The sequence below is a fragment of the Acanthisitta chloris genome, unplaced genomic scaffold, assembly GCF_000695815.1.
Source record: "Acanthisitta chloris isolate BGI_N310 unplaced genomic scaffold, ASM69581v1 scaffold17735, whole genome shotgun sequence".
Lineage (NCBI taxonomy): Eukaryota > Metazoa > Chordata > Aves > Passeriformes > Acanthisittidae > Acanthisitta > Acanthisitta chloris.
Window position 1 is genome coordinate 18,352 of NW_008674484.1, and position 12,785 is coordinate 31,136.

Below are 12,785 nucleotides of genomic sequence, written 5' to 3' on the forward strand. Positions count from 1 at the left end.
TCCAGTGCTGTGCCCTTTGCTCTCAGTCTCACATCACACACCACACAATAGGGGCTTGTCTGCCAGAGGCCTCAGAGCACAGTTGTAACAAAGCACAGTTCCACCTGGGCCTGCCAGGCTGGTGGTTCATACCAAAATAAAAGTCGTTTTACTCTGGAATACCTGTTCCATCAGGTTTGTCAATCCAAACTGTGAATTTTGCAGGGATATAGAGATGCTTGCAATGAAGTCCTCCGTGCTGTGTGTCCCTCTCTAGCCCCCAGTTTCTGAAAGCAAGTCCACAAAACCCTTTGATCCACTTCAGACTCTTTCAGCCACAGATATCCATTTCCAATTGTATTTAGCAGCACACAAACCTTTCACTGGTGACCCATGGAAAGGAGGAGAGCATCTGCATCAAGTCTTTGAGGCACTGACTCCCAGCAGCAATGCACACCACCCATCTGGAGATCAAGGGGATGTGGTCACACTTACCTTCTCCCTGTTGCTGTGTGCAGTGAGGGACCTGTGGGCAGCTCCCCGCAATGCTGTTCGGTAGTTGTAGAAGTTTCCAGTAGGGTCCATCTGGTGCTAGATGCACAAAAGAAGACACATTGGTTAAAAAGCAACCTGGGTCTTCTAAAGACAACTTTCTGCTCAGTTGTAGCCAACCCTGAGCAGAGCTTAGCCTACATCTTCAAAATGTACATCTTCAAAATCCACATACCAGCAAAACTCCGTGAACCAAAGATACAATGAGTGATCTACAGCCCATGGCTCTTTGTACCTTTAATTTTTCTAATAACAGCTTACTGAGCTTTTATGTGAAGAATAAAGACTTCACATTTTATATACATCAAATCCTGGAATTCTCAATACAAAAAAACAACCTTGGGCCTTTGCCCACTCAACATCCAAGCTATAGATTGGGAGCTTTACATTCCGCATCATGTCCTTGGCCAAACAAAACTAACATCAGTGGAAGCACTATGGCTTGCATATAGGCTCATATTTTTGGGTTTTTTTTCATTCCTCCTATTTATTTGAGTGCTCTGATTCTGCTCTACATATCAGCAGCTTCACACCTTCCTCACTATACCTGGGGAACTTCAGCCAGAATCTGTCCCTTTGCCTGTGAAAGGTGTCTGTAAACATCTCACACCTGGATAACCATATGAAAATTCCCAAACAAAAAATCCAGAATACAAGTCAAGCAGTGCATCAGCCCCTTTTTTTAAAACTCTTTTTTTATTTTACCTCAAGGATGAAAAATTTGGCTGTTTTCACTTTTGACCAAGTCTTCTTTAGCCTGGAAACTGGGCTCATGTTCATTCCAGCTATGAGCGAGAGAGACAAAAAGAGAGCCATGGATAAGAGTTGAGTTTCCTTTTCCATCTGTGACAGCTGATGGAGAGACCTGGTTAGAAGCTATACTTACAAATGATTGCCATCAGTGAATTAAAATTCCCTATGTTAAAGCACTCTCGGGCAACATCAATGAAGAATTCGATGACTTGTGCTCGCTGTTTCTTTTTTGCAGGCTGCAAATGAAAATAAATGAATATCTGTAATAAGCATATGCTGAATTGGAGGTCATCCTAGACACTTGTTCCATGTGTAGCATGGCTTCATACACAGCTTGGGCCATCTGCTATCAGTCACTGGCACTAATTCTGTTCCACCAATCCAGTGGGTGCTGGTGCCTGGCAGCATCTAAAATCAAAGCTTTCATTGCAGTGACACAGAAGAAATTCCCAGCAATTCCCAGGCTCCCTTCAGTGACTGTCTCAGCAATGGAACAGGCAGCTCAAGCAGCCCTGAAGCAGGGCCTGAGCTCCCTGTTGGCCTTCCCCAAGTCCGTGGGCACATCAGCACAGACTTTGCTAGGGGCAGAATTTCACACCCATATAACAGCAGCAACTTCGTCCCAGAATTTGTTCACTGCAATGCCTTTCCCTCTTCCATCCCTTTCAGCCACACAAGCCAGGCCAAAGGGCAGTCTGCACTCAAAATTCACATTTTAATTGGACTGGAACTACCCTACGTTCTCCAAAGATGATCTTCAGATAGTAATTCTTTTGTGTCATAGGCTATCCAGGCTCTTTAAACTATTATTATTCCTCCCTTCCACACCCTTTTCAAAGGGGAAAACATTAATTTCATTTTGATGGGGCCAAGTTAAACAAACTAAAACCACTACCGAGTCAAGAAATTACTAGTCAGCTACAGTAATGGGCAACAAGACAAAGAGCCATGCAATGGGAATTCACACACACACCAGAGCTTTAGGATGACAGATAACAAATACAGCTCCACTAGAATCTTTTCCAGCAGAAATCTCACAGGATAATTCAAGGCATTTTTTCCTCTCTTTTTCCCTGCAGGGTTCATTATTCCACACTGTGCTCCTACTACATCAAGAGAACAGTGCCTCCCCCGTGTGCCTCTGGCTCTGTTTTGGAATATGTTTGTCATTTATCAGGTCGCTTCTGTGAGTGCAATATTACTAAAACTTACCATCAGATGCTTAGCTAGGTTGTTAGAAAGAAATCCCCAGGTTTGCTTATTAATCTAAAATCTCAAAGTGGCACTTCAGGCATGTGGTAAAACACGCCACATACGTTTGACTTACCATGCAAATTTCTGTTGCTACAAGATAGCACAGTCTATTGAACCATTTCACATAGGCCTCAAGGTTACTTGTCTTCTTCTGTTCACTGAAACATGTCTGGGGGAAAAAAAAAGCAGAGAAAGATACATCTGTGTTCCAGTTAGTTGCCTGATCACTAAGATAAATACTACCCAAAGGTAATTACTGGCCACATCTCTCTCAGGCACACTCACTTTCACAGGGTCTGCAGGTTGGTGGGGTGGCAGATGCACAAGGTCTAGCTGAGTGTGTCACACTGCACAATTCACACTAGTGTACACAAAACATTTTGCCTGCAGCAAGTGTTCACTGACACAGTCTGCACCGACTCTTGTTCACTGGGCTATGAACAGCTGGGGCATTGCAGGATTCTGACAGCAACAAGAATATGCAGACAAAATAAGACAGGCAGAGTCTTCCACAGCATTCTCAGTTCGTGACTTTGCTTCCACGACTTCCTTCACTTCAGTAAATGCAATCACCCACAGCGCTCCCCGAAGGGGACAGACTGGAATTTAGTGAAGTGTACAAAATATAAGGAAGGGAAAACACAGTTCTAGTTGTTTCTTTGAAAAATAAAAATGTTTCCCTTATTGAGTTTTCAGGAAAACAAGTTCTCCAGCCTCCCAGCTCTGCCTTGATGGCTGCACTTGAACAGGTCACTTGCCAGAGACACTTCACTGATATGAGCCATTACAAGAAGCACATTTTTCACCTATTTATATAAAACTTAACACAAATTCCCATAACTGATAGAGGCTGTGGGAGCAGATACTTGGCTGAACTCTTCCAGTTCCTTTGTCATCCACAGATAATTTGACTTCAGCAGAGTGATAAGGCAGTTCACACAGCCTGAAGATGTTGCTTGGGATTATAAGAATTCAAGTCCTTTTCCCAGCCCTAAATTCTTAGACAGTCCATCCAGGACACACAGCTCTCTAGAGTTCACGAGATTTGTCTGAACATTCATCAACATCCACTAGAGGGTACCAGAGAATAGTCATTTTTTGTTTTATTAGGATGATCGTTTCCCAGAGCTACCATAAACACATGCCACTAAGAAAATTACAATGCATAAGCACAGATCCATTAATGTCAACGAGATCACCCATATTATGTAAGGAAAACAAGCAACTGGGAACCCCTTCAGAAATGGGGCTTAGTATGATTCCCAAAGTAATTGAAAATAAGAAAATATTCATATGCAAGTCTGCATACATGGCATGTTTAGAAACAGAAATCACAGTCCCAAGCTCTGGAGGAGTAAAGCTTAACAAGGCTGAAATTCCAAGCCACTTTATGAGTAGATTACATATACAATAAAAGCATATTTTATAAGCATCTCAAAAGTAAATGTCAGCAAGCAGCATGTAAATATAAAAAAAAAAAACAGCAAAGGAGACCCAAATCAACCTCAGCCTACCCAGAGCAGTTGCTTTTCTTGTGCTCTGTTTCTGGTTCCCTGTTACAGCAAAACCTAGGTTTTGTTCTGAATACAGTATTTCTATCTCAGCACTGTTGTCCTGTGCCAGGGCATAAGAACCACAGCTAATGACACAAAACTTGTGAAAAATTTGCAACAGTTAAAGTTGAGACAGGCTGCTTTTTAAAGGTTAAGCTTTATAAATGGCAGCAATATTTAGCACCTCCCAAGCATCTTCCATCTGCAACTCAGAATGCTTGATAAACATTCATAAATGAAGCCTTTTGAAGCTCTCACACAAGAAAGATGTTTAACATTATCTCCAGCTGGAGGGAATTCAGACCTGAGCCAACTCCCTGTGCTTAACAGGGATGTTCTTCATGGGTCAGGGAATATGTGACTCCACCTAAGGTTTGTACTGCTACGTTCAAAGATGTATCCAGAGAAGGGCAACATAGATGGGAAGGTTCCCTCCTAAAGAATACCATCGATGCTCAGAATACCTGAAACCACCTCTGCCCATTTCCCTCACTCTGAAACCAACTGCAGAATCTCCGTAGCTCAGAGAAGAGGAGGAGAGGGCTCAGTGTTGCACTTTCCATCCATCCATCCATCCATCCATCCATCCATCCATCCATCCTTTCACCATTACAAGCTATTCTGGTGCCCTTTGTGCAGCACTGCAAACACAGGTCTTCCTGTTATGTTCGGCATCCAATGAGGAAATTGTGCCACTGATGTATGATCTCAGTTCAGGGGAAGAATTTGCCACCTTCTTTCTTTTCAGATGGTATGTGAAATCTCTGGCTCTCCCTCTCCAGCTGGGAAGTCTCTTTCCTTATTGAGGCACTCACTGTAATGGTGCTTCAAACCCCAGTGGATTCAATGGAAAGACTCCAAGTGGCTTTCACAGCCTCTGGATGAAGCCCTGACCAGACACTCCATTCCCTGCAGTGCCTTGGGTTAAAAGCTATTGTGTAGAGGGAGAAGAGTATGTTGACTCATGACGCACTCACTCATTACTGTGGTGTCTGGGCACACACTATGCACATTACATCACATCCCAAGCTTTCATGCCTTCAACAGAGGGAACAGACATTCCCTGGTTGTGCACAGCCACAAGTCCTCTGTCCTAGTCAAAGCAGGTTGGGAGCAATAAGCCAGGAAACAGAACATCAGGGTGCTGGCCAGTCTCGAGCTGGGACATACTGTCACCAGGAAGGAATGGCAATGACCTGCCAGTGTGAGCTCTACCAACAGGTCCCATCCTTGCTGTGAGAACACAGGTTGCCAGTGGGTCTGGCTCTGGTCAGCATGTGCCTCAGGCCCTGCTCCTAGGGACCTCATCACATCACTTCATCTGGAACAAACCCATCACAGGAGACACTCTGCATGCAGAAAAATCATCCATACCTTGGTGCCATCCAGAGGGTCTTTATGTACAAATGCCTGCACAAACTCCTCAGGTCCAATGTGACTTAGCCTTTCCTGTTGAGGGGGGAAGAGAGAGAAAATTAAGCAAGTGCTCCAGAATCTCTTCTATTTCTCTTGGTAAGACATTGCCATTATCTGTCAGCTCTGAATGGTGTTACTGAACTGGTAGACAGCCAACCAGCACCAGACATTAAAATTCATAAGAACAATTAGAACTATTTCAGCAGAAAGAAGAAAATGAGAATAAATACGTCTCATTACTGACAAGCCACAGTAAGAGTCCCCTCCACTGTGCTGGATGCACAGGGCTCCAACTGGGAGCCAGCAGACCTCAGTTCTGTGCTGGATGCTGCCACAGACCTGCTGTGGTCCAGCACTGCTCACGCTCCTGGTTTCCCAGCCATAAAAATTACAGCAATGCTGTTATCTGGTAACCACAGCAATCCATTGCTCATGTGCCCACCCGGCACTCTGACCTGCCTCCCTGCCCACTGACACTCAGGTGCTGCCTCAGGGTGGTGGCTCTACCACTGAGGATGCATGTGACACAGTAAAGGCTTTGCTTCTACTGTAGAGTGTCCCAGGCATTAACCAAAACAAGAGTAAATAAAAGATTCAGATCTGTCTTAGTAAAAGACAGACCATCTCCAGCAGCTCTTGAACAAACCTGGTAGCTCCAACAACACACTGACCTTCTTGCTAGGCTTTTCATTTCCCTTAAGCATGTTTATTAGAAGAAAAATATTTTCAGTAGGTTGTAGGCCACAAAGGTATTTCAGAGGAGATATTTTGGAACACCTACAGCCCAAATTTAGAACACTTAAGCAACAATAAAATAAATGGCAGTTTTGCTCAAGTGAAAATTTTATGTCTACTGCTATGCTATTTCTCTTGGCATCTCACCTTGACACTGATGACTGCATAGGGCTCTTACTAACCAATAACTGTTTTAAATAAGTAGCAAATAGTTCTTACTAACAAACAAGCATCAGACAGTTTCAGTGCAGAGTATTTGTATTGAATGTGGTAATGAAAGATAATGTAGAGAGTATTGATTACAGTACAGTGCAATGAAAATCTCTAGCTGCATCTGTTTTAAAAAGGCACTGGTGCCTCAGTTACCAGGAATCTCCCCTTGGAAGACAGTTGTACTGTGGAGGGAAAAAAAAAAAGGCAAGAAAAAAATCTCCAGGCAAAAGGGACTTTTATTCTCTGGCCGAAGTTATATAAAGCAAAGCGAACCAAAGCTGCATGTTCTGAAAACTAACCTAAGTGAGATGATCCTACATTTGGGGTTTCTGAACCATTCCACTTCTTGAAAAACAGAGTATTAACTACCTTCAGAATTCTCAAGGCTAATTTCATGATATTCACTCCAATCCATAGTCCATGGTTTGTTTTTCCAGCCTCCCTCTCAAGGATGAGCAGTGTCCACAGGAGGACTGACAGCAGGGTGTCATCAGAGCAACAAAAGATCTGCAGATGGCAGCAATGTTTTATGTTCTCTGCACATCCAGGAGGTCTACAGGGAGGTCCTGACCCTGGGAGAAGAGTGTGCAACACAACAGTGTGTCCAGCATTTCAGTGCAGTGATTACCATCAAGGGCCTGTTTGAAGTGGAACTGCAGCCCCACAGGGGAACAGCAGGACCTGTGTGGGTGGTATTTGCACACCCTTCCATGAGCATCTACAAAATCCCAAAGGGAAGAATGAAAACTGCATCAGACAACTCAGATGCTTTGTGTATCTGCAGAAATGGGTTTGAATTGTTAAAATTTTTTCCAAATTAATAAAAGGGTTCATGACCAGCCATTTCAATAGCACCTGCAGGTTGTGGGGCTCAGAGCATCTTAGAGAAGTGACCTTTCTGGGACCACAAATCCCATTTCACAAATAAACAAGCTGAAGTACAGTGACCTGCCCCAAGATGCAGAGGAACACTCTGATATATAGTTTGCTTCCCAAGCATCTCTTAACCTGTCAAACCCTGCCTCCTGCTGCAGTGCTGATACAGCATGAGATGTGCTGCAGCAGTGCAGACATTTTTCGGTTATGTCTGGAATACTTAGCAGCTGATGGTGTAAAATAATACCTCTGGCTGCAGAAGTTGGGAACCATTCCCACTTACCAGCTCCACATGTGTCAGCTGCTGAGCCAGAGTGTAAGGGTCACTGCAGACACTCAGAATTTCTCTCTGAATTGATGGAGGTTTACTTTTAAAGGCAACCAGCTTATCAGAGACAGCAGCACTGATCTTGACAATCCCTTCTTGCCCATGGCTGAGGGTTGCAAGCTTCTGATTCAGGGTTTGCAAAAGCTGATTCATCTTTTTCCAGTAGGCCTAGAGAGACAGGGAGAGAAATAAACATAAGCCACCCAGAAAACTTGACAAAGGAGGGGTTTTGTGCTGAATTTTCCCTTCTTCAAAAGACTCCTAAGCCAGCAACAGGTTACCATTTTATTTCCAACAAGCCTATTTCAGAATAACCAGTTGGCTTAATTACAGTTCTGTGCTCTGGACCACAGAAACAGACTGCAGTCAAGAGAGGAGGCAGGCAGGACTGGTGGGTTGGGCTGGCACTGATACTCCCATATTCCTGCCAACATCAGGATTAGAGGAGAGGGAATGCTACAACATGAGTTACTGCAGCTTTCTGGAGCACAGCAGCATTCAGTACCTATCCTTCATATCAGCTATGTGTTGGCCAAGAACTCTACCTGTTAGTGGTGCCTTGTCAGCTTTTATTTATTGGGAGTAAGAAATGTTTCTAGTGCTCTTCTCTCGATCCTTTTGAGCCGAGCACAGAAGCACGTTGCTGCTTGCTACCCAGTTGGAGTATTGTGTAGCTTTGAGTATTTAATATCCAAAATGTTAATTGCTACTGAATGAAGCTCATATTGTATTCCAAACACAGCCATGTGCTCAGCAGGATGATCATTACTAAGTTGCCCAGGTTGTTCTCAGAGCTGGAGCAGCTCTTTACAGACAATGAGTGGAGCCGCTGGCCATGGAGGATGGGCAGAAAGAAATGACTTCAACTCTTCACAACTGACAGAGGCAAACATCATAAACTGAGATAAGGGAGAGAACTAGTGGATGGGCTCTAAAGACAAGGATTAACTGGAAATGTCCTTGGCAAAAGCCTGAGATGGAGGATGAGGCATACCCTGCTGAGGAACATGGTCTCATGGGCTTTCCCAGCCAGAGAAAGGAGCAATGGCCGCGGGTGCAATGTCTGCTTGCTCAATTTCAAAGAGCACAGTTTGCAGCCTGGCTGGCTACCAGCTTCTCTTCAGCACAAAGGCACAGAGTGGGGAGATCCTCTGCCTCCTCACAAGTGGAATAACTCCTCACTTTCCATCCAAACAGAATTTAGTAATGTCAAGTTGCCAGTAACATCAGTTTGTCATCTGTCTGACGAACCAGAGCTGGCAAGGAACCTCTCTGTCACATCTGCACTGTGCAGATGTACACCCTGGCACCCTCCACATCATCACCACAGGGACTTGGCCAGACTGTGCCTCCCCACAGAGACCAACACACACCTGTGTCACATCCCAAGCTGGATGCAGCCCAGGTGAGTTCTTGGGAAGTACTCCTGAATCCCATAGTTTAGCTCCAGCCTTTGTCTTCTTCAGAGTTTCATAAGCTGCGGATAGTCTTCAGCATTAGGTACTGACAGCACTCATGTTTCAGGTGTTCAAGGAACCAGAAACCAGAGTCAGTGCTCTTCTCAACTATACAGAGTCCCATCTGCATACTGAAAGTAGCACCTTCTCCTACTTCACAGTGAGGAATAACATGCTTAGAATCATCAAGGTTGGAGGAGACCTCTAAGATCATCAAGTCCAACCATTAAAAACCACAAAAGGTTTACATCTGCCCTGTCTTCATTACAGAGCAGGAAAGGCTGGAGACCTTTAGAACATCCCAAGTGCTTCAACTTTTGCCACAACACTTTGATACAGCTCTTCTAACAGAAGGTTTCACATTGCTGAGGACCCTCCTATTTCACTTAAAAAGATGCTCTCCCGATCCGGGCTGGAACTCAGGCCAGATAACCAGGATATAGTGAGGCATTTTGGTTTTTTGGCAGAATAGAGCTATTAAGTCTGAAATGAAGCAAGTACGTAGAAGGCAGGACAGACTTGTCTTGAAGACCGACAACACATGATGTATTTGGAAGCAAATCACACAGGAGAGGAAAATAAAACCCTGCTTTTCCTTTTTTTTATCTGTTACTGATGTATATTAGCTCCAAGGAAGAGAGACTTCTTCATGTAACTTCTCATGCAAACAGACAGTCATACTTTTGATTTACAAAGACTGTTCTGGACCCAAACTACTGACCACCATCTAAATATTGCTATGTTTTACATCCAGGTGTGTTTGCAAATCTCAGCACAGCTTATGAAGCTCTCTGAACACAATGTTATTTTTTTCATGAAAACTCAATTGGTATTTTGTGAACATATTTTGTAAACAGGGAAATGAATTTGGGGGGGCAGATACAGCACTGAAATCAAAGTTTTCTAATGAATACAGAACATCTGGCTAAAAGACTTCTAGCTGGAAACCCAGTTCTCTTTCTAAAAGGAGTTTGGATGAGAAATCTTGGACCAGCCATGTCTGTGCAGTATCAAATTCTTCATTCTTTGGATGAAAAGCCAAAAAGCAGCATAAAATTGCTTGAAAGACATGTGTATTAGCCAATCTTTCAAACAAATCCTTATCAAAAGATCTGGTTTCACCTAGTTTTGTAGGGAATGTGGCACAAAAAATAGATATAAAGAGTAAACAAAGACTCGGGTAAGCCAACCACCTAATAAAGAATGAAATAAGAGAGACACTTAAGGGACACACAGAATTACACAGAAATCAGAGCTCTTGAAGAGACTCACTGAAAATCAGTTGGGTGCACCCTTGCCTAGAGAGCTTTTCTGTGCACGTTGGGGGAGAAATGAAAAAAGTAAGATCCTGCTTTTGCCCTTTTAAAAGCATTTCCTGCCTTCTTTATACTACATTCACTAAGTGAAAACAACATTGTTCATTACCTTCAACACGCTGGTAATTATCTTGCCACAAAGTGACCCCCCACTGTACAGGGGCTGCATGCAGGACTCTATCAACCAGTTTCACTTCACTGTCACATTAACAGTCAAAAGCAGCATACTACTGTTTAATATTTAAAGAAAATGTTTCGTTCTTAACTAGGAAAGTTCCTCTGAAGACAGCAGGCCTCAGCAGGTGGCTTAGGAGCTCAAATTTTAATTAAAATTTCTAACTCTAAATGCAAATCACAGCACTTACTAAGTAATGCTTCTCAGCATGGACACCTTTCTAAGCACATCACAGAGCCTTTAGAAAGTGGACTCTACAAAGGACAGGAGCACACACTGCAAGGGAAAATCCTGCACTGACCTACATGGACCAGATGACATCACAAATCTTTCAGTCTTTAATTTCTATGGTTCACAATGGGAACAACTTTCTTCCAAACAACTAACAGGCACCACCACTCTTCTGTGCTGTCCCTTAAAAAAGGAAATTTGCATTTGTAGGATATGAGCTGTTTCTTAAATTAATTATTGATTTTGCTCAGGCATAATCACTTGCAATTACAGTGCCTGGTAATATATGAAAAACAATGATTTGAAAGTAATGTAGTCTGAGGCCCCCAGGGCACTCACAAGCATTGGTACAGAGCTATGCACACTCCAGAGTAAAGGTGTGCAGTGCTTGCTCAGGTTAGGAAAATAAACTATTGCTCTGGATGCAGAAAGTTGACTTATAGCATTTATGGCTCTTCACCAGGACAACTACTGCTTCTAAAGAGCACACACAAAGCTCTTGTTCTCTGCCCTCCCAGTAGGTTCCTTCTTTCCAGTGGACATGATCTGGGTGGGTCTCTATGGGTTACTCTCATTTCTGATGCTGAAGGGCTGCAAGGCACCTTTCTTGCTGGTTGGCAGGAGCAAGTCAACTGCTTCTTCCCCTTGAGGGAATTTTACTGCTCTGGTCAATGGAACTGAAGCCACTTTGGCTCCTTCTGAAAGTTGGTTTTTTTATTTCCTTCCCCTCCATCACTGTGTCACACAGGTTCCCCTTCTCTCCCACGAGCTGGCCAGCCCAGTCAGTTGATCCATGCCATTCTACAGCTCCCTGGAAGTGCCAGACATGATGCCAGCCCAGCCCAAGAGCAGCTGTTCCCATTTCTGGCATATTTCATGTGCGCAGGAGGGTCCAATTTCATTTGTGTTGTGCTGTAGCCCTGCTAATTCCCTCTCTCCTCTCTCCACCCTTCTCCCTCTCAGCCTCATGAGCTTGTTGTTCTACTGAACTGCAGCCCTCTGTGGCTTGAGGCCAGGCCTTGATGTAGCCAATGGAACTGAATTCTTCCACATCCCATGGTTAACCTAGAAGTAATTAGAGACTCTCTATGTACTATTTGCTTATTATTTTGATGGACTCTGTGGTCTTTTTAATGTTTCTGAATTAATTTATGGGGTTCACCCACCTGAATTTGCAAGCAGGTCTCCCTGAGACTCCGTTCACTGTGACCTACTCTGCCACACACAGAGATCACGCATTGGAACACCAAGACCATACAGCCAGCTAAGACTGAGTTTCTGCTCAGCTTGCCACACACTGCTGTCTTCTGCCACTTTCATGCTCTCAGAGAAGCTACATGTCCATCAATATTTGTATTTTCTTTAAATGCAGTAACTTACACCTAGAAAAGCAGTGAATGCCCCAGCCTTGGAAATGTTCAAGGCCAGGCTGGATGGGGCTCTGAGAAACCTGGTCTAGTGTAAGGTGTCCCTGCCCATGGCACAGGGGGTGGAACTAGATGGTCTTTAATGTCCTTTCCAACACAAACCAGTCTGTGATTCTAACTTGGGAGATCACAGCTCTGTTGCTAATTGAATTGTCACCAGCACATTCAGTCTATGCTATGCTTTCATACACTCCTTCTGTGAAATGGAAATACTGTTGTCCTAGAATTCAATGTGCAGTAGATAAATTGCATTGATCACTCTGATGTGTCCCCACTGTCACAGGAGTACCTAAACTGAGAGGTGTGGCTTTCAGGGAAGCTATTACAGGTTTTTATCATTACAGGAGAACAAAACTGTGAGAGTATCCAGGAAGAGGCATGAAACAGAATGTGACAAAAGGAGAAAAAGGAGGAACCAAGTGGGAAAATTAACACCTGCACACAACATCCCGGGTCAGGCATCCTCACCTCATCACACGGGGCTATCCTGTGAATCATGTCTTTCAGGTGGCCGATCATC

The 12,785-nt window shown here is 43.8% G+C and overlaps 1 protein-coding gene across 1 annotated transcript in view; it reads right to left on the minus strand.

The window, feature by feature from the left end:
* The window catches only part of RASGEF1C (RasGEF domain family, member 1C), a 23,836-nt gene that overhangs the window by 6,405 nt on the left and 4,646 nt on the right, over window positions 1-12,785 (minus strand). Inside the window, 7 exon segments of the mRNA XM_009075365.1 lie at window positions 475-570; window positions 1,237-1,316; window positions 1,418-1,520; window positions 2,612-2,707; window positions 5,466-5,540; window positions 7,615-7,827; window positions 12,734-12,785. The exon segment at window positions 12,734-12,785 is cut by the window's right edge and continues 26 nt beyond it. Of these exon segments, the coding sequence (XP_009073613.1) occupies window positions 475-570; window positions 1,237-1,316; window positions 1,418-1,520; window positions 2,612-2,707; window positions 5,466-5,540; window positions 7,615-7,827; window positions 12,734-12,785 (715 nt within the window).